This window comes from Haemaphysalis longicornis, unplaced genomic scaffold (assembly GCF_048455015.1).
Source record: "Haemaphysalis longicornis isolate Haplotype H1 unplaced genomic scaffold, Haemaphysalis longicornis Haplotype H1 scaffold_1, whole genome shotgun sequence".
Taxonomy (NCBI): domain Eukaryota; kingdom Metazoa; phylum Arthropoda; class Arachnida; order Ixodida; family Ixodidae; genus Haemaphysalis; species Haemaphysalis longicornis.
The window spans coordinates 444,352,846-444,373,447 of NW_027526203.1; the positions used below are offsets into that span (position 1 = coordinate 444,352,846).

At 50.9% G+C, this 20,602-nt stretch overlaps 1 protein-coding gene across 2 annotated transcripts in view; it reads left to right on the top strand.

The window, feature by feature from the left end:
- The window catches only part of LOC144155880 (uncharacterized), a 144,615-nt gene extending 135,315 nt beyond the window's left edge, over window positions 1-9,300 (top strand). For both annotated transcript variants that reach the window (XM_077687578.1, XM_077687577.1), the window contains 2 exons: window positions 2,512-2,622; window positions 6,494-9,300. In XM_077687578.1, coding sequence (XP_077543704.1) covers window positions 2,512-2,622; window positions 6,494-6,835 — 453 coding nt within the window. In that variant the 3' untranslated portion in view covers window positions 6,836-9,300. The remainder of the gene's footprint in view (window positions 1-2,511; window positions 2,623-6,493) is intronic.
- The last annotated feature ends 11,302 nt before the right edge of the window (window positions 9,301-20,602 follow it).

The window sequence follows — 20,602 nt, forward strand, 5'->3', positions numbered from 1 at the left end:
GTACACAAAAGCACGTCAAAGGATTTCTTATTACCAAAATTAGCCCACCTCCCTTTTACTTGCAAGCTTAACCCAAGCGTCACTTCGGTGTTTTGGAGCCAAGGTTTGAATGTGAAGCTCGGAAATTACTCACGGAGTGATTTCCGAGTTTCAGATTCAAACCTTGGAGTTTTACATTCAAACCTTCAAATAAGGACGTAGATTCATATATATGTACGAACAGAGCCGCCGTAACTATTACACTCCTGTTAAAGCTCAAAAATGGTTACGAGGATATGTCCCCATACGGCGGTGCTGTCGCGAATTCCGGCAAACGTACTATCGTTGTGACAGAAGGGCGCACGTGGCATTTGCACCCGCGGCCTTGTTGCGGCAGTAGACAGAAACTACTGCGGGCGTGATCTTCCGCACGAAGAGACGCGGCTTTCCACGGTGCGAGGAAGCGGGCGAAAGTAATGCAAATCCGTCACGTTCAAAGGCGAACCGCGTCAGGCGCCTGGTGTTTTATGCCTGACATACGCGACCTGGGCGCGTTTTGTAAATGGCATGCGCGCAAAATAGCGCCCCGCGCTGCGCCGACTCGCCCCTTGCTCTCTCTGCCGGGAATGTCCCGCCGTGGAGCTCCCGTAAGGTAGCCCGCGTGCGTGTCTTTTCACGCCGCGCGAGAACATAGAAGCGCGACCGGTGTGTCCATTGTGCCGAAAAGTGAGACGCAGGTGCTCGCCTGTCAGCACGCAAAGAAGCGGTGAGGTCATACAGTCATTAAACCTGTTCAAGTGTGACAGCGCGCGTGCACGCTCCGCCGCGCCCGTTCTCAGCGTGTTCTGACGCATCCATTGGCTCCTGTCGCAGTAACCCGACTTCTTCTGCGCCCCATCGACGTTTCTGATCGATGGCACCCTCCGCGGTGGTTGCGTGGGCGTGATTTGGAAGAGGGAAATGCTTACATTTTCATGTCAGGCGTGGGACACCGCGTTGTTGACCATGGTGCAACTGGAAATACCCGCATTACCTTTGCAAAAACCTACAGTCTATACATTTCCGCATCGCAGGGTGGCCAATTTGGTGCTGTATGGTTACCACTTTCCCTCCGCCCTTTACCTTTCTGGAACTGAAACTCAAGAAAGACATCGTCACGCAGAGGGATATTATAGGTCAGCGACGCGTCCATCCGCTCATTCTTGTGCGTGTTCGTGTATTCGCGCCTTGAATTATGCAGCACGCGAAAGAAAGTACAAAGAAAAATAAAGATCGTTTAAATGTATCGTGGAAGTTATTATGCGTTCATTCCTATACTTGCTATTGTAAATACCGCAGAATAAAAGTGACCTGTATACTGTTCCCCATTTTGGGCTTGAGTTGGAGGATAACTTTGTCTCTTGCGAGGAGCCCCAGGTCAGATATGAGTACTTAGTGGTGGAAGGAACAAGTCAGAGATTCACTAAGGAAGCGTTAACTGCAGTGCTGCCCACGAGCGCACCCCCGTTCAGGTTCGTACGTGACATAGTATATCCTACTGCAGTGCTTCGCTAGCACGTGACGCTTCTGGCGAATAAAGGTATAGCAAACAATCGTGTAGCGGGAAAGAACTCGCGGGGCCCTAATTGTCGCCGCAGCCTTTGTAAGTCACATTTTACGTGCACGGCCCAGTGACCACAGTCCAGGAACATTGAAGTCTGTTTTGTTCAGTCATCACAACACGATCGGCGTTTGTTGTGCCAAGAATTGACCACTTGGTAAAACAAATGGCGTAGCCACTACTGATAGGAAACTGCGCTGCGCGATATTTTAACGCACATATAATCGTCTTCAGGTATACTATAAGGAACGCGTGGCTCCTGTGCAACTGCTCCGTTGGTTCCAAGTGGAGCTCTTGTGCTGCGTCGATCGGCCATTCCGGATAGAAACACCCCGGCCCCCGCCGAGGAGCAAGGGAGCCCGGGGGCATAGCTGCCGTCTGGGGCGCTCGAGGCACGGTGCCTTAACGGCTTTGGGCCAGCTGACCTTGGCTGTCTGCACGCGAGCACGGCCGCTGCCTTTCAGGAGATTCTTACGCGGGCCACAACGCCGCCACCGGGAGACGCGGTGGTATTCCAAATATTCAATTCACATTCTTTCCCCGTTGGAAAAACAAGAGCTCGCCTCTGCCGGGCAGAGAGAAGACGATCGGGAAGAAGGGCAGGGAGGGTGACAGTTCAACCATGCAGCAGTCGGGCCAACCCATCCCTGTAATTAGCAGGCCTCGCTTCATCGGCGGTGGCTTCCCCAGCGAGGGCAGCCGTGCTCCCTTGCACTCGAGATCACGCGCACTGTGCAGAGCAACGCGCGTGTCCGCCGCGCAAAAGCGGCAACCCCGCCCTCCTCCCCCTGGCGCTTTGCTTCGGGTCTCCTCTCCCCGAGCGAACGGCCGCCCAACGAGCGCTTTCCTGTCTTGCATTCTTGTAATCAGCCTTTCCGGATTTGTGCCACGTCTCGACTAACTTCTCGCCTTGTGCTTTTCTTGCGTTGCAGCTAGAGAGGACCTTCTCGGACTCCGAGTTCGAGGACTCGGTGGCCTCTTACATGCAGTCGTGGCTGCCAAATGTGCCAACGCCGTCCGAAGAGCACTTCAAGTCCATGACAGTGAGTATTCATTTCCTTTCTGAACTGGCATCAATCAGAGGGAAAGTGTTGCGAACCAAGAAGCGGGCCTTTTAAAAAATGATGTGGAAAATGTGTGCCTCCTAATGATACCCCCCTTTTCGCTATGTATGGTTGGCAAATTTCACGTTGGAGTCGCCGACATTCATGATGCGCCAAAAGAGGCACAAATAACGTGCGGGGTTCAGTTCATGTTCGCGAAGACATCAAGGACGCGGCAGCAGTCCGTCGCTTTATTGTTGACCAAGCACTATTTTAATTGGTATCACCACCTCCCCAATGTTACTCAGTTGCGTGCTGCAGGCTGTGACGTTATGCTGAAGCAGGATTTACTCTACTTTTACCGACAACGATAGGGTCATCGACGTTGTATCCATTGCTGAAAGACCGAAATTAAAGTAGGTGTCCATTTACGTCACTGTGGTGCCACTATGTCGTGGTCCCCAGCATGCAGGCGAAAAACTTCGCTCATTGAATGCACCGCCGAAGCTATCGCCTGGCCAGCGCCGTCTGTTACGTCGAACCAGGTAGTTCGGTCGGCCATGGCATCAACGGCGTCGAATAAGGACGGGTGCTCATAACGTTAAAAAAAAAAAAACCTAATGCGGTTACACGCCGAAAACTGCCAAGCGACAAACATAGCGCACGTAGACTAACGGCTGACGCGAAGCGCACTTCGGACGTCGCTTACGCAGCAGCGTGGGGCTTGAACCTCCCTTCAGCCAGGGTTGGCCGGTTTCGTGGGCCTAGCAGCCCGGAAGGAAGGCTCTCCACACGGCATGCGCGCGCACTGTTGGTCCCTCGGCGAACAAAAGGCGGCTGAAGGAGCGGCCGAGTGGCGCCCTGGCCAGAACTGGTTCAGCTCCTGAACAGGTGCTTCGCGGTGCCCTGGCCGCCAGCCGGAGCGGAGGCGTTTGGCTGGAGCGTCATCGGCCTTTGTCTGCCAAGAGGCTTGCGGTCTCTCGTCCCCACTGCAAGCACTCGTGCCTGCGCCAAGGGCTTCGAGTCGGGGAACTGCGTGGTCCAAGCGGCTGCACAAAGGAACAGTGTCCGCGCTCTCCTGTGCCGTTTTCAGCCGGCCAGTGACCCTGTAGCTGCGCGCTGGTCCTTTTGGGCGTCGCCGCCGGAGCTGGGAACCTAATTGAACGTTCTCTCTTCCGCGCTGTCCCGCTAACGGCGCTGCCAGTGTGGCGCGGCGATCTGTCAAAGGAAGATAAATACATGAAATAAGCGACGGGCACCCTGTCGGCGCGCCACAATAGTGCGCTTTGAACTGCCCGGCGCCTGTTCGGGATGTGAAGTGCCTCGCCTCGGGAGCTCAGGAATCCCCGCGTGCGAGCGCCCCTAATAGGCGAGGGGGCCCGCGCTGCTGCTTCTTCGCAGAGGGGCTCCCACTTGGCCGAGAACAAGACGTCAGCGGTTGGAGGGTATCGCGGTGTTGACAGCGCGGCAATTTGTTGACACCGGGTGCGTCTTCACTGAGGGACGCCGCGAGAGTCACGACGATCTTGAGAGATAAAGTGCGCAGATAGAGGAGGACCAGTCCCCGACCCACACTGGGAAAGTTTTCGTCCCGAAAGGGCCGTCCGCGCTGCGGCAGACCAGAGCTCCGTTTATTCCCACGCCTTGTGGGTGCCCGGAGGCGGTATCCGGGACCGGGACAATGGGCTGGAATGCAGGGTCCGTTTTGTTTCTGGGCCCACGTCAGCGCTTCTTCCTGCTTCGTGCCCCCCGTGGAGCGCGCCGGGTGGTCCACTCACCGGGAGCGCGTTCGCTGACGGCGCGTGAAAGGAGCGCTCGGTCCACCTGAATCGCGCGCGACGCGGGCATTTACTGGGAATTATCAGCACTCCAGCGAAACGTGCGAGTATCGGTGGACGCTCGACGACACACCTTCGATGCCTGGCTAGTTCGCGACCGGTCTTAGCGGGATTTTTAACTACGCAACGTGGGCCACACGACGCGAAGCCCTTCCGACTCCAGGCACCGTACTTCCTGAAATTAATCAGTGCTACGATCACCGAACCGGCTTGCACCTCACAGGGCCGTGAATCCACGCGCTTGGGTATACCGCCTTCCCTTTCCCAGGATGATTAAATGTATCCCCGCCGAGGATTTTCTGGTTGCTTTAATGTATCGAAAATGTCCTCCCGAGTGTCCTGGGCGGGGCGAGGAAACGGCAACGCGAGCAGCAAGGAAGATCGCGCAGCGACCAGAGCCGTCGGCGGCGGCCAGAGCCGTGGGGGGAGCAGGTGACGCGATGCGTGAAGGGGCTGGTTTGCCCGACACGCTGGCCGCTTGGAGAGCGTCCAAGCAGACGCTCGCTGAGCGGCACCATCTCAAGGGACCCTCGGCCAGCAGAGCCTCGCTTTGAAAGACAGTGGCCCAGATTTATCGTCCTATACGTTACGGCCTGGGTGTTGTTGTACAGCCGGCCGTATTTCACCCGTACACCACTACGTCCCCGTTTATCCCCTTACCAAATCAGATTAGAGGGTCTCGGGCGTCTGCGACTGGCGGCCGCGGAATAGCAGCAACATGTGGCTAATTCTAGACGCGAGATTCATAAATCGCCCACATCCTGCTGCCGCCGCGGGATGGCCCACGGGCAGGCGCTGCTGTTGCGACCGCCGAGGCGGCACTGTCGCGCGCAGCGGTTGAGTGCCTCTTCCTTTTCTATCAACGAGACAGGTAGCTTCATTGCACATAAAGTCTTTTCTTCACCGCGTTATGTGCATCAGCTGTTTATGACGTGACTCAGCTACGGTTTCTCAGGTCGCACTGCAGGGAGTGGGAACGCAACTGTTGATCGTTATTCGGACCGCCCAAACTGCTGGGCTTGGTGACGGTCGCGGCCTTCATTGCCGTAGTAAATACTTTTATATTGCGCCAGGACTACTTTATTGCCTTTTTATATGCGAAGCACCCCCATTCCGGGCCCGAAACAAGGCTGTTCTTTATCTTGGCAAAGTTTTCTCTTGTGTTGGTTTTTTGGTGTCGCTTTTTTGAAACCGAGTTCAAGTCGTGCGGAGAGTACCATTGCAAAATCACTCCTTTCATAGCAGTGCGTGCGAAGACAAAGCATGTATCGACAAGCAACTTTCCGTACTTCTAGTACTGGTGGTAGGGTTCGTGCATGTTAAAATGGCTTGGAAGAAAGGAAGCCTTGGGCACATTTAAAGCAGGACACATGTGCATATCAGAGGGTAACAGTGCTCGTTTAATGAACAATGCCCAACGGATTAGTTCTTATGAAAACCAAGCTAAACCAGTGCATCTAGGTTTTCAAAAGGAAATCTGTGCAGAAAAAGGCGATCTAACTGACAAAAAGAAAGAGAGAACATCTGCGGTGCCAATGGCAGGAGTGGAACCGCTGACGTGCCTCATGTGGTTACGTGTTCACTTGGTCGACGGCGCCACCGCTGCGATTACTGATCTGGGTGGTTTGGACCGGGTTGGTCCGTTGCAGCAGGCCCGATTGACGGTTAAATCCTAAAAAAGAAAACATGCCAATTATGCTACGTGGTCCAGACCCTCAGAACCCGAAGGCAGTAATAGTGGCCAGTTGTTCAAACAAGGCTTGCACTCCCTGCTGCTTGACCAGGCTTGCCGGACGTTTTACACGTTACACCTGAAAGGAAGGATCGCGTCGACGGAGAGTGTCCTTAAGGCAGCGTTTCACTTCAGAACGGTTCGAATGTAAAGATGGCGGTTGACGTTGTTAATATTCTCGGCTTTCTACCTTATATTCCCATCATGGGGGGGAGGGGGGATCCGGACCTGGCAGAGTTTACCAGTGTCGACTCCGCACACAGAGGACGAAAACCTCACCTCTCTCTCCCTTCTGTCGCAGAAAGAAGAGGCGTACAAGATGACGTTCGGCTACGTGCAGTACTACGCGGTGGGGCTGGAGCAGGCGGTGCTGGACCAGATCTTCCACAACGGGCCCTTCCACCGGCTCTTCCTGGAGATCCAGCAGAACCTCGGCCAGCTGCTGTGCGAGCTGCAGATCGGCATCGTGCACTTCAACGTGGCCAAGAACCCGGACGTGCTGCGCGACGTGATGTCGCACGAGTACCGCGACATCAAGCAGGACAGCCAGCGGAACCTGCGCGACTACATCATCCTGCGAGAGTACATCCGCCTCACGCGCTACATCTCCGAACTGTTCGCCTACCTGCGCGACAACTCCTAAGGGCGCTGCAGCCGCGGACGCTCGTGCAGTGACGCGCCCAGTCTAATTTATTCCTATTTATTAATTTATTGACACTTGTCGTGGCGGCGGTGGGCCGCAGTGCGCCGACGCCGGACTGTGCGCGCTCCTCGGACCGGGCCGTTTCCAGCACCAAAGAATTGACTCGTGTGTACGCTTCCTAGGACAAGTGTGTGTGTATGTGTGTCCGTGTGTGTGTTCCCGCCACCGCATGTACCCGGGGCCTCTCGTCCGCAGGCTCGCCCCTGTTCCCCCCACATTAGGCCTTGTCTGTAGCCCTAGCTTTAGCAAGAACGTGCGCGCAATTTATTGGCTTCTAGTGGGGCTCGCGTTGCACATGCCTTCAAGGCGGGCTTTGTGTCAAAGTCCGCCCTGAAGTCTGTCTTCGCGAGTTGTATCCGAATCTCGACGAAGCATTTATCGAGGAGATAGGACGCGCCTCACAACCCAGTTACGGTTCTTCTACTATCACTGTTTCCCGGCGACGTGTTCCAAAAAGTATTTAGGTCGCGTTCCGGGGTAACACGTTTAAAGGTGGCTGCAAAATTTGCGGCAATTCAATTTGAGCCACGTGATCTTGAATATTTTTTAGAGCAATATCCTTTAAGAAGATTGTTTTCTAGCGTTATTGTATGGGCAGATGCTCGAGTGAGGCGTTCTGTTTGTGTTTTAACTTGCTGTTATTGTTGCAGTAACAGAAGGCATTCCCGCGCTGACGATGTACATATGATGTAAGGATGTTCGTCCGTGTGTCTGTATATGTCTGTAGTGTCCGTAGAAACCGTCTGACAGCGCGATTCCCTCATTCCGGCAGCAAAGCGCAATGGTTACGCACGCTAGTCTCGCACATGTACTCGCTGCAACGTGCACCTACGTCCGGAGAAACTACCTCAGTCGGCGCATGCGCCCGCATGCGTTCCGCTACCGCTTCACGGTCGACCGATGGCCGCGCGCGCCGCCTACATCACGAGTCCGCCAGTCAAGCCAGTGAGTTTAAACAGGACCGCCAAAAAGAAACTGTCCACAGAGCAGCATTTTTGTTTGTTGTTGTTGTTTACGCGTTAGATCGACGGAGAATACACCCGCGGTTACAGTTACGTCCGTGGTCACGGCAGCATAAAGGGTCCCGAAAATACGGGAGCGACAAAAAAGTACTGCGTGGTCTCAGTGTAATGTTCGAAAATTTCGTCTGTATTAAATCAGCTGTGCTGGTGTCCATTTTGCAGGCCCCTTGGAAAACGTGGGCAGTGCATTTCATTAACGCGCACCATTTACTCTTGTTTCAAAATCGTGCAGGGGTGAGGCTAAATTTCGTCGTGCATATTTCTTGTTCGCATCCGTGACATGTATGCATTACGTAAGATTACGTTAGCTTGTGATAGTTTTCATTAGAACCCTGCTTCACGAACAAAGATTTAGTGATCCACGTACTGAAAAAGGCGGAAATACGGATATATGCTCGGGCGCACGTTAAAGATAACTAGGTGGTCGAAATTAATCCGGAGCCCCCCACTATCCACTCTGGCGCGCCTGATATCCCAGGTGTAGCTTCGGGCAGTAAAACATCCAAAATACGAATTCTGAAGAAAAACTGAGCAGGCGGATTTGAGTCTATAGGGGACAGTGGACAACAGCTGAGCGCGTGAAGTGGTGTCTCTCATGGGCGTGGCCGCAGAAGCCTCGCGCCCTTGTTTTCCTCGACTTCCTAAAAACAGCGTTCCTCAAACCCCCAAAAGAAACAAGCAGTCTGCGAGGTCTTGTTCGCGGCGACCGCAGTTTGTGCTCATCGGCTCCCACTTTCAAAGACTCGATGACGCTACTGCGCGCCGTTTGAGGGGCGAAACAGTTCCCGTATGCGGCTGCTGTGCCAAATTGCTTCGTCTTGTCTGTAGTCCGATGTTGTTCACCTACAGCTCTCCGCATACGACCGCTCTCTAGTGAAACTCAGAATGGAGTTCTCTACAAGTTCGTCTTTCGCGCTCTTGGCCGCAGCTGCCGTAAATGTGACGCCGCTGTGCGCTTTCCCCGGCCGGGTGGTTCGCCCGAAGCGTGTGTAACCAAACTCTCCCTCAACCGAAACATTGGCTCTGTACCGAATACAGTTTTTTCGTCTTTTCTCCGGGGGACTATACTGCCACGTACACTGCACAATTGTGGTTGTGAACCATCGTTCACCTAGAAAAAGCAAGGCTGCTCCATGTTAATCCTGAACGAAGCTGAAGCGTTGCTTTTGTCTTTCATTGTTCGTGTGCTGTTGGTGAAAGCAGCGCCTTACCGTTCTGTATTCTATTACCCATTGTTATTTAATACTCATCACCACATGGCATGTAAAACGTACATTGATGTTTTAGTTCGGCTTGACGCATTTGCTGGTGTGACCAGCCCCGTGTTCCATTGTTTCAGCGATGTCTGACGCCCTACTTAAACCAGAATTCGTCTGCAAAACATCTCTCGTTGTTGTCTCTTTTGCTTTCTTTTTTCGAGGCTCGGTACGCGCAATGATTTATATAAGTATTTCTTACGCCACCAAAGTGTCCATTGTACACGTTCCCATTGTTAGTGGTGAAAACACAAAAAAGTTTGTTCACTACGAAAACGAGACATTTAAACAACAGGCTCCAGAGCAGGCTCGCGAAAACTCCTTAAACGCACTCCTCGGAATCTTATTTTCCATCTTAGTCATTTACCCAAAGCCTCTTTGCCAAACTTTGTGGTTCGTGCGAGTAATTGAAATCCTAAGGACGTGCGCGTACACAAATGCTGAGTTCGTTGGACGTGGGAGAGACGTTTTTGCTGCGTCTGGCCATGTGCTGGGCTCATATAGGTGCAACGTGCAGTTAGAGCAGCGAGAAGGGGGGCAAAAAAGGGAGGCTCTGCATTTAAGTCGTCTTTAACGAAGTCGTCTCGCGAGCGAGCGGGCGTTCTTTGGCTGCAGCCGCCATTCACGGCGCGAGTGGCGCGCCGCAGCGGCGGCGGCGTCGGCGGCCGGCGCAGGTGACAGAAACGCATGCTTGTTTGGCTCCGACATGAGCGGCGCGGCGCTTCACAAGGCGGAGGAGGAGGAGCGTCTCCTTGGCACGTCGTCCGCTGTAAATAACCCGCAGCCACGGGCTCCAACGAAGCTCGCGCGTTCACAGGCGGAGATGCAGCTGTACATACCTAGTTCAAAGCGTTCGAGCCTCGAGTAATTAGCTCTGTTTTTTTTTGTTTTTTTTTTCTTCCATCGTGCACCGAGGCTGGTTCCATGTGATGAGTGCTTGAAAATAAATGAAAGCGTTTTATTTGAAGCCCGGCGCTCGTGTATACTTCTTTCTGAGCCCTCCGGCCGCCGCAGCTGGCGCGGCGGGGAACCCCGAGAGGACCGTGTTTTGGTGAACGCACGCCAGTCTGCAGACCGCGAGACGTCGGACAATGCCACATTAAACACGCGATCATCGCTGCCCGTTTTGAATACGGGGGCGGAACCGGCCCTTGGTGAGCCGAGCGTGGCCCGTCCGTGGCCGCCTTTGTCCCCTCCTGGAGCGGTCCGGTGGGCGCTCGGACCCTTCTTCCAAGGCCGCAGGTCGGGTGTCCACGCCGCCGCCGCCGAGGGGTCGCTGATTAATGGCGGCCGCTGACGGGAGCAAAGACAAAAGGCGGGCCATTGTTGACAAAGGAAGACAACCGCGCGGGGTGTTCCACGTGCGTCACGTCCGGCCCGCATCGCGATCCGGCAGTCGCCCGCCGACCTTCGACGCGAGTGCGTGCACCAGGCGGCGGCTGCGCGCTGGATGCGGGCCTGACTCAGCTACCGTGGATCCGGAAGCGACCCGCCGAGGTACCACCACTGCCGATACCCCGCGCTCCTCGGCACAGTCGTCACCGGCGGGCGAGACTCGGAGGCTGACCTCTTCGTCGTCGTCGTGCCGACCACGCGGAGCCGTGCCGCGGAAGGCACGAGCGAGAGTGCACGTTTCCTTCGCTCGCTCGCTTCGTTAGTATTCCGGGCCCGCCTTCACTGAGCTCGAGCCGGGGCGGTGGAGGTGACCCTGGTAAGGGTGACGTGGCTCGGAGCATCGTGTCTGCCACAGAAGACTCCCTTTGGACGAAAAGAAGCAACGGGAGCTGACGTCATCAGGGAGAACGCTTATCTCGGTTCTTTTCAAGTGCAAGTAACGGAATTCTAGCGTTCGTATGTAATAGTACTTTATGGTGCTTGTTCATGAAATTTGGTGAGCACTTATCATTGTCTTATCCGTTAGTTTGCGATTGAATTGACGTCTTACTTACACACCTTGAATAATTAGACCTCCCCAAAATTAAGTTTGCGCATGACATTTATCACCCATTTAAAAGTCCCGAGTAGTGAAATTTAGTCAGTAGCCCACCTTTACCGCCCGCCTTATAGCCAAAGAGTAGTTTCGACGCGCGAAACTTAAAAAGAGAAACAAGCTCTCGAGTAGTTTTCCATCTCGGGAACTGCTCCTCCCGAAGTCTTTACGATGCCTTTCCAATGCCCTTTACAAATTAATGTTAGACCTTTAAAATCGTCTATGTCTCAATAATGACCAAAGAGATAACTGCAAGCAATGCAGTTCATTGACATTCTCAAATTAATTTCCTTAATGAAACAGGTGATACAAAAAAGAAATTTGTCGGCAGTGAAGCCCACCCCAAAGATAATTTCGTTGTCACCCATCCCGAGGGCTTCTGGGTTGCACTTTGACATTCAAAAGTGCGAGACATTGCTCAGCAATTTGTATTAACCACAACCAGAGATGATTGACTGGACGTTTGTTCTTTGTTGTTGTGGATTTTGTATGTTAACGTATGGGAGAACGTTCAACTTGATTGCATGAGTTAGTTTTTGCCTGGAGACGCAAGATGAAAACCAGGCTGCAGAATACGGAACCAAGAAAAATGACAAAAGACAAGAAGACCGACTGTTCGTTCAAATTCTCAGTTGTAGAATGCTCTATCATCGGCCTCAACGCACAAAAGGTTTTATGTGATATGTCTGCTACATGGGTGGCTAAATGCATCTATAGGCACAAAGAGATATTTGTGACGGAGTCTGTAACCAGAAACTAACTAAAAATGCCAAAAACGCACGTCTTTTACACACAAAATGGGAAAGCTCATTGGTGAGAAGTTTTTCAGCTTAAACCGTATTCATAAAATGCCAAACAGCGAAATTTCTTTCAGCGCACCAAGCGATAGGCACATGTGCACGTTAACGTATAGTCATATAAAGGTAAGACTGTTGATACGCATCCGTATAAAAGAAAATCTGCTTTCCTTCGCCCTACCCATGTGTTGTGGTCTTTTTTTCCCTGGCCCTTGAATGGGCGGGCTCTCACGTAACAACAGATCATTGACCAATGTTCAGTTTACATTGAAGCACACGGCTCAGAAAACCCTATCCGAAAGGTTAGGTTAGTGTCGGAAGCGTGTGAAGTGCTATTAGGGCGCTTCATGTATGTGCACTCGAAGCGTCCGTCGACAACCGCGAGATGCACGTAATGGACACGGAGCGCCAACGAGGCGCTTTTTAGAGAGCTTTCGAGGTGTGGGCCGTACGCGCGGAGTGTGTCACCGCTGGAAGCTGACAGTAGTGCACGCTGCTTGTTCTGTCCGACGCTCTGCCAAGCACGTGATGCGCGCTGCATGCACGCACCCAGGGCCCATTGTCGAAGCCGACAATGGCCTTTGCGCTCTTGTCGGCCGTTCTTTATTTCCCCCGCTCTGAAAGAGGGCAGCCGAGAGGTACTGACCTGACGGAAGGGTCCGACAAGACGGCCCTCACGCAACACTCGCCGCCTGAAGAACAACTCGGCAACGAACGCTTGGCGCAACTTATTTGCGGCTCGCGTTTACATAGATTTACACTTGGGTTCACAGTTTCGCTGCAGACGGCTGCTCGGCAAGCTCTTCGCTTTGGACAGCGCTCTCAGCTTTGAGTGCGTCAAGAGGCCAGTGTCGCTCTTCGCTGCTTTGCCGGCCGGCGGCTGAGGAACGTCATAAAGCCTGCAGCGGGGTGCATACCGCAAGCAGCCAGCGCGCTCGAGTTTTTGATTGCGCAACGCATTAATGCGCCTCCACCGACACCCTCGGCTCGGTGTTTGCACTTGCGACTGGGGGGTGGGCACCGCTACACGAATCAATTTCCGCGTGTCGTAACACGCCTCGCCAATGGCTGGAACTCAACATTAGAGGCTATTCAGAATGAAGGCCACAGCGGGCAGAACGGCTTGTCAAGCTGGATGAAGCATATCGCATTGTGTTCATTGCTGTTAGGAATGCAGGGATATGCTCGCAGGTAAATGGTCTTTTAGCGCTTCATCCTTCAATTGTAAGCAAAGTTTCGACTTTCCTGCGTCTGGCTGCCCTTATAGAAAGAAATTCCCTACAGTGTAGCAACAAAATTCCTTTTCGGTATGCTGATTCTGAAGCTGGTGGTACTTATTATTTAGTTTTTGTTGCTGTGATGTGTTGCAGCAAAGACATTCGTGCTGGAAGGTTAGGCAAATGGGTAAAAATGCGAATCAAAGCCTCAAAGTCAACCTCGAATGGGTCTTAACGGAAACAAGCAAATCAAACGCAAGCAACAGAATTTACACTTAGTGGGCCGCCGGGTGTAAAAAGCAGCATACACCACGGAAAAATACGCCTGCGACAGGTAATGGAGTTTTAGCTCTCCGTATTCTCCGTTCGTTCCGTTCTTACCGTGTTGACCGGGACCGGACTGCACCCGCGCGCACGGGCACAGAGAGGGGGACACCCCCCACCGTAACGAATGCGCGGGCAGGGCGAGGGCCGGCCCGCGGAATTAATCCAACCTACCAGAACGAATGCGTAAGTGCCCAGTCGGGCCTCGGTCAACACAGTACGAACGGAAAGGACGGAACCGACGGAGTGATAAAGCTTTCTAATAGCCGTGCCCTTCCATGCTCTGAAAAAATTCAGCAGCGGTAACTATAATAGACACAATCACTTCCAAGGAGGAGCCAGATGACAGTTCAGTGGAGAACATCCCACAAACAAACACACATACTGAGAGAGAGGGAGAGACAACCTTTAATAGAGAAGGATGACCACTGGTCACGATGGGGGAAAGGAATGGGGAGGGAGGGTGAGAGAAAGTAAACAAATGCTGGTCGTTCTCAGTAGACTCAATAACTGGGCCAGTTCTTGGAGCCTGCAATTCATGGGCCAGTTCAGGGTTATCGCAATAGGGTTTGTGCACGTTCACCAGTTCGTTCGGGGGAGGACCCGCCCAAACAACCCGTGCCAGACCGCTTTTAATTGAATAAACTGCTAGCTCATATAATAGTTGTGCATCAGTTTGTTGTGGATCGGGATGGGGTTGGGACGATTTGAATGTACGGTGCGTGGCGAAAGCTGGGCACCACCAAACTAGGTGTGTTAGGTCTGATGGAGTGGTGGTACGGCAGTAAGGACATCGAGGGGGCAGGTGAGGGGTATACCACTTGCGAAGTGTTTCAGGTGTGTAGGCTGAATTTGCAATATATTTGTTAATAAAAATTTCGCCTGAGCGGGGAATAGGAGGTAGGCGGCTGAGGTAGCCAGCTGGAGTTTGCGCTTTTAGACGGGTGCGTCGGTCCTTCTTGTGCTGGTGAATGCGCATCGCTGGGGAGGGCGAGGGGGACCGCGACGGCCTTACCCCAGGCACCAGTGGAGGATAAGAGGGGGAACTCTCCTGAGCGGCCACATGGCCCGCCTGGTTGCCTGAAGGAAATGGTTTGTGGCCAGGTACCCAGTCGACGCGGATGTTGGTGTTGTTCCGTTGGAGGAGTTGAATTTGAAACAGAATTTCGTGGACGACAGGGTGGGTCGAATCATACTGAGAGTGACCTATATATAGGGGACGGAGCTCCAGCCACCAAATCAACCCTACCCCTTCAATGCAGAGCTGGGCCTCCCCCCGTCGGGGCACGGGACGAAATGCTGGGAATACTTCACCCAGAACGTTGACGTTTAAACATGATCTTTTTCTGTTAGCCTGGTTCCGGAAGAAGGGACTGGTTCCCCAAGTTTCCATGCGAACTCCCGTTAAGTGAAAAGCAATGGGCAAACTTCGTACATTTCAGTGTCCTGCAAGTGCCAGCACGACAACTGTTAAATTAAGCGACAATGACATCATCCAAGGAATTTTTTTTTTTTTTAGTTTCACCTGCCACGACTTCTTGCAGTCATAAAAAATCGGATGCGCCTTGGCTGGTGCGGTAATTGTGCATTCCACAGTAACTAACGCTCTTTTATACACCACCGATTAAAGTATGAATCATTCTGGCGTGTATGTGGCACCGCCGATAGTTCGCTGCTCATGTCGCATGGCATTCCCCCATATCAATACTAAAACACAGCAGAGAATTCGGACAACCCGTTGCGTTTGCGATGGGGAGCAACAGCTTCTTGTCTGCTTAAAAACTATGGCTGCAGTATTAAATCGAGAGGAATTACGCAGACTAGAGGAAGGCATCACGTTGCGTTATGCGGACCCGGGTAGTTTCTGAGATGGAGCGAGCAGCGTACACATAATGCCAACGCTTTAACCTACAGCTGCTATAGAACCCGACATGGTGGCTCACTCGTATAAAATTATCTGAGTGTGTCGGTTTATAAAGCAACTGCTTCTTAGAGGCATGAGAAAGTATTTCCAAGACATGGAAATCACAGTGTGTATGGTGACGGGCATATAAAGTGAACGAAATAAGTAAGCGAGTTAAATAATTCCTTCGTATGACGAAACTACATCGCGATTAAAATTGCTGCTTCATTGTAGGGTGTATGTTGGTAAGATCGAAATTCGCGGATTTCTGATTATTCCAAACATCAACTGACTGCATGGGTGGCCGACGGTCTGCAGGAGGTATTTAAAGTTAGGCCACGATCTTTAGAGTCCGTCATCCGCGTACAGAAAAACATCCTCCTCGGTTCTCTTCCGGCGTTAGCGAATAGCCGTTGTCTCGGCACTGTGCCTTCTGAGAGGAGGAGCAGTGTGGTTCCCCTTCTCAAGGGGATCGAAGGAACGATCAACGTTGGTGAGGTTTGGGGTGCGGTGACCATACCGCCATATATTTTTTACCCTTCAAGTGGAGCGTCGGAAGGTGGGGTAACACTTGATTACGTCAAAACGTATAAAAATGTGTGTGTGTGTGTGTGTGTGTGTGTGTGTGTGTGTGTGTGTGTGTGTGTGTGTGTGTGTGTGTGTGTGTGTGTGTGTGTGTGTGTGTGTGTGTGTGTGTGTGTGTGTGGTGCTTCTGGTCAAGAGGTCCAATGAATAAAGAGGTACAACGAGTCAAAAGGTCCTATTTGGGTCAAGAGGTACAACGCGTCAAGAGGCCCAACGAGCCTTGCTTTTTTGTTTTCTCGACAATAACTAGTCTCGAAGACCTCACCTTGTCGCTCTTGCAAGGTAATGATAAACCTGCCGCCATCAGAAAGCGGGGCTCTCCTGCGATTCACCTCCGCATGGAGGGAATCGTATGAATTTATGTATACCGTATCCAGACTTGGCAGTAATGAAATTACAGTAATGATATTACAGTAATTAAATTACTTTTTGCTGTAATGAGTAATGTAATGAATTACTTTTAAGTATTGGTAATTTAGTAATTCAATTAATTACTTCAGACCAATAATTTCATGGAAATTACTCATTACTTTCCCAATTACTTTTGACTACGGTATAACCTGTCCGCTTCTCTTACGGCATAAAAAGTTGACCAAGAAAAGTCGACCAAGTAGGGTTGGAACTCAACAAATGCGAAGGAAACAACGCTTCCCTGAGAGTTCTGCCTGCTTTCTCCTGCCTCTTCGTTCCCTTCTCATGCGTTCCGGGAATGCTGCAGCGACAGTCAGTCGGAGTTAAACAAAAACTTGCAAAAATGCAAAAAACGTGCCAAAGCGTGCACTGGTGTACATGAGTTGATAGTGTATGAGTAACGAATTTTTGTTAAAGTAATTTCAAAGTAACTTCATTACTTCTGAAAAGTTATAGTAATGTAATGTCATTACTTTCGGCCACCTGTAATTTCCAATGTAATTTAATTACGTTTTAGAAAATTCTAGGAAAGTAAGGAGTAATGTGATTTAATTACTTTTTTGAAGTAATTTTGCCATCTCTGGCCGTATCTACTGAATATGTTGTGCCGAGTTATTACATGTGCACATCTTCATAGCTTAAGCTCAAAAAAAAAAAATGAAGAAAGAAACCCAGCCCGGACAAGAGTCCTCTTGGACTTAGGAGGCTAACCACATCCTTGTACCCCTTTCTTTTAAGCTCAATAAACGTTTTACCAACCAACCACCGACCTCATACGACCGTAAAGGCCCGTTCACACTTACGACCGGAGCGACAAAAAGCGGCGATTTCTGTGGCTCAAGTCACTCGGCAAGGTTTTGAAGGTACGTTGCGCTTGCTGTGAACACAGAGACGGCCACGGAAAAAAAAAAAAAACGTAGACTTTCACGAGAAGACGGCGCCGTCTTCTTGTGAAAGTCTACGTTTTTTTCCCGTGCCCGTCTCTGTGTTCACAGCAAGCGCAACCTACCTTCAAAACCATGTTACACCAACTAGCCCGGCATCAAGCTGTACTGAACTTCACTCGGCAAAAGAGCCGATGAAGGGACCTTAGTTGAGACCCGACAAGAAGAAAACTCTCGCAGGGAAGCGGACGTTTTGGGAAGGGCCCGACGTAAAGGCTGCCGGGAAATTCCTCTTCCCGTCATGCTTCGGCATTTGCTCCGGCGGGAGCGCGTGAGTTCCAAAGGCAGTTTCGGAGCACCTGCTTATCGAGGGAGCAGCGTGCTCCGCGGCGGAGCTCGGCGACCGCTCCCAATCTGCCTTTAGAACTCAACATAAATCTCTCGGGATCAGGACAGTTTATCGAACGCCCTCATATCGAACGCCGTTTTATCGAAGCCGTTTTATCGATTGCCGTTTTATCGACGGACGTTTTATCGAAGCCGTTTTATCGAAAGTGTTTTTCCCGGAATTTTTGTGTAACAAAACTTGCAGTACGATTTTTAGTTTCCTCTTCGCTATCTAATTTGCAAATCATTCCGCAGCGAGTCTATTTAACTGAATTTGTAATCTTTATAGTTGTCTTTTATTTCCTTCCTTTGTGATGCGCGAAATTTGTCTCCACAAATTTTGTTCTGTTCATTGCGCTTGTGGTACTATACCATAACGAATCCCCTTGTATCTCTTCAGTCATGCTCCTCGTCTTCGCCGAAGTCAAGAGACATTGCTACACAGGCTGCGTCTTGGAGTAGCATTGACTCGGAAGTATCTTCACACAATCGGACGAGAGGACAGCCCAGACTGCCTTCTGTGCGGTTGTCCTGAGACTATCGAACATTTGCTTAGTGCTTGTCCAAAATACTCTAGCGAGCGAATGAACCTTGAGACAGCCTTACTACGCTTGGACACTCGCCCTCTGTCCGAACAAAAGATTTTGGGCACGTGGGCTGACAACAGGAAGCAAAGCCTAGCCGTTAAAGCCCTGCTCACATTTCTTGGTGACTCCTATTTGGATCCCCGCCTCTAGGTTGCGACAAAATTGAACAGACTGCGAAATAATGTCTGAGCAGTTTTTTTTTTTTTTCATGGATGATAGTCATGTGCTAAAAAGTGAACTGTAGTCATCTGATTCAGCGCCTTGTTGTACGTGAGCCGTTTATTGGTTTTAGTGCTTGTACATAGTTCATTTGTCGCTTTCATTGTCATTTCCCATACCTTCCATATTCATTCCTTTCTCTTTCTGTCCTCAGTACCCTCCCCCCAGAGGGAAGTAGCAGGCCCAAGATCAATTTCTCAGGCCGACCTCTTCTCCTTTTCAATAAACATTTACTCTCTCTCTCTCTCTCTCTTGTATCTCTATTTCACCCTCTGATCCGAAGCTATGCCTCGATATAATTCGTACTTTTTTGTATACGCCACTTTTGTATCGAATCTAATCTAATTATTTCGCCGCGTATGTTCTACATATATAAGGCACTTCTTGGTGCTTGTGAGTCCAATGTCAAAAACCTAACTGGAACGCTAGCAAAAGTCTCTCGCGATTTCTGCATTCCTGATGGACCTTTTTCCAGTACCGGCCCTCCTAGCGGCCGCCACGGGGAACTAAAAATGGCAGTAAGGCACGCCCCCAAGAAAGTTTGGCCTTCGGAGAACTCATGCACAAAATATCCTGGTCGTGTAGTCCCTCCTGCACTGACCCGTCACCCGTACCTTTTACGTGAATGTCACGGTAGCAGGCGCACGTTCCCGTGACTAGTGTGCAGTGTTCGAGGCGCCCATTTTCTTTTTCTTTTCTTTTTTTGCATTTTCGTTACTCCCTTACTGGCAGCCATGTGCTCGCAGCGCGGTCAGCCTCAAACAGCTTTGCCCCTTTTCTTGGAAGGCCATTTTTATGTGCACGTACGAACCCACCACGAGGTGTCGAAAGAGAAGTAAAGAAAACGTGCAGCGCTAGACAGTATAGCCGCTATATAAGCACAAAACTAAGGGGCGCCCTTTTGTTTATTTTGCCCCAGGCGCTTTCCAAGAATGGTGGACTGGCAGCCCGCGCATGCGCAGATGTCCATTCTTAATGGGCACTGAGTTCAGATACTGAGGGGTTACCAAACCTTGCTCTACTGCTCTCGATGCCTTGGTTAGAACTGACGAAAAAAAAGTTAGTTACAAAATTAGTCACCATACTACAGATTGGTTCGTTTTCATCTCCCCCCCCCCCTCGTTTCCCCCCAGCATGTCTGAGGTTTTTAGCCCGTACTCTTCTACCTATTTATCATAAGGCATAAAGAACACTAAGATAAAAGTAGTAAACACCAAAAATAGAAAAATTGTGAAGGTCTACTCAATACAGCGACGTTGCCCGATTACCTATAAATAAAAATGCAAAATCGAAACAAATTGAGAACGAGCAAACAAAATCTAAGAGTGCCCGTGCGATTATCTGAACAAAGCACACAAAAAACCAACCAAATGAGCTGTCTGGTCTGGCGTGTTCCTTCAAGGTCACCAAGCAAACGTAAGTTTGGTGAATCGAAGGAGGGGCGGGGCGTAAGAGTGTTGACGCAGAAGTAGGGAATGATACGAAATCCTGTATTTTTACGTAAGCATGATTAACAAAACACGTAAATCGTGAAGGGATGGGCCAGTTGTCCTAGGTTACGAGATTCCCTAGTGCGAGATGACCTATGACCACTTGCCCTACTTGACGAGTTGGTCTATGAAGAGTTGGCTGTGATGGGTTCACTTGTGACGAGTTCTCCTAGACTCCACCACCTCTGGGGCCCCACGTTCCCTGTCGGAACCTCCCCCAGCTATTTCATTCATATAGCACTAATCTTTCCGAAGTTCTTGGCACGATATTTCTCCAGATGCAAACAGTGTGACCACATGGTCTGAGTAAGTACAGAGAACTAAATTAATGCTTTGCCGCAAAAAGGATCCTTTTTGCGGCATGCAAATCAGCTCAGACAATTAGCCAGTGTTTACGATGGTGTAATGCATTTTTATGTAGTTTTCTCAAAATGAAAAGCACACTTTCACTATCCAAAGAAAGCAGCTTCCCAAACATCCGGTTGCCCCCCAAAATGAAAGAAATCTCATTAATGTAGGCTGCACTGTCACCCTAAAATGACTTTGCAAACGTTGTTGTCACTAGAATTTTTAAAGACAAGTCTATAGAATATTGTCGTGGACGAAGAACGGGCCTTTCTGAAAACAGCTGATGA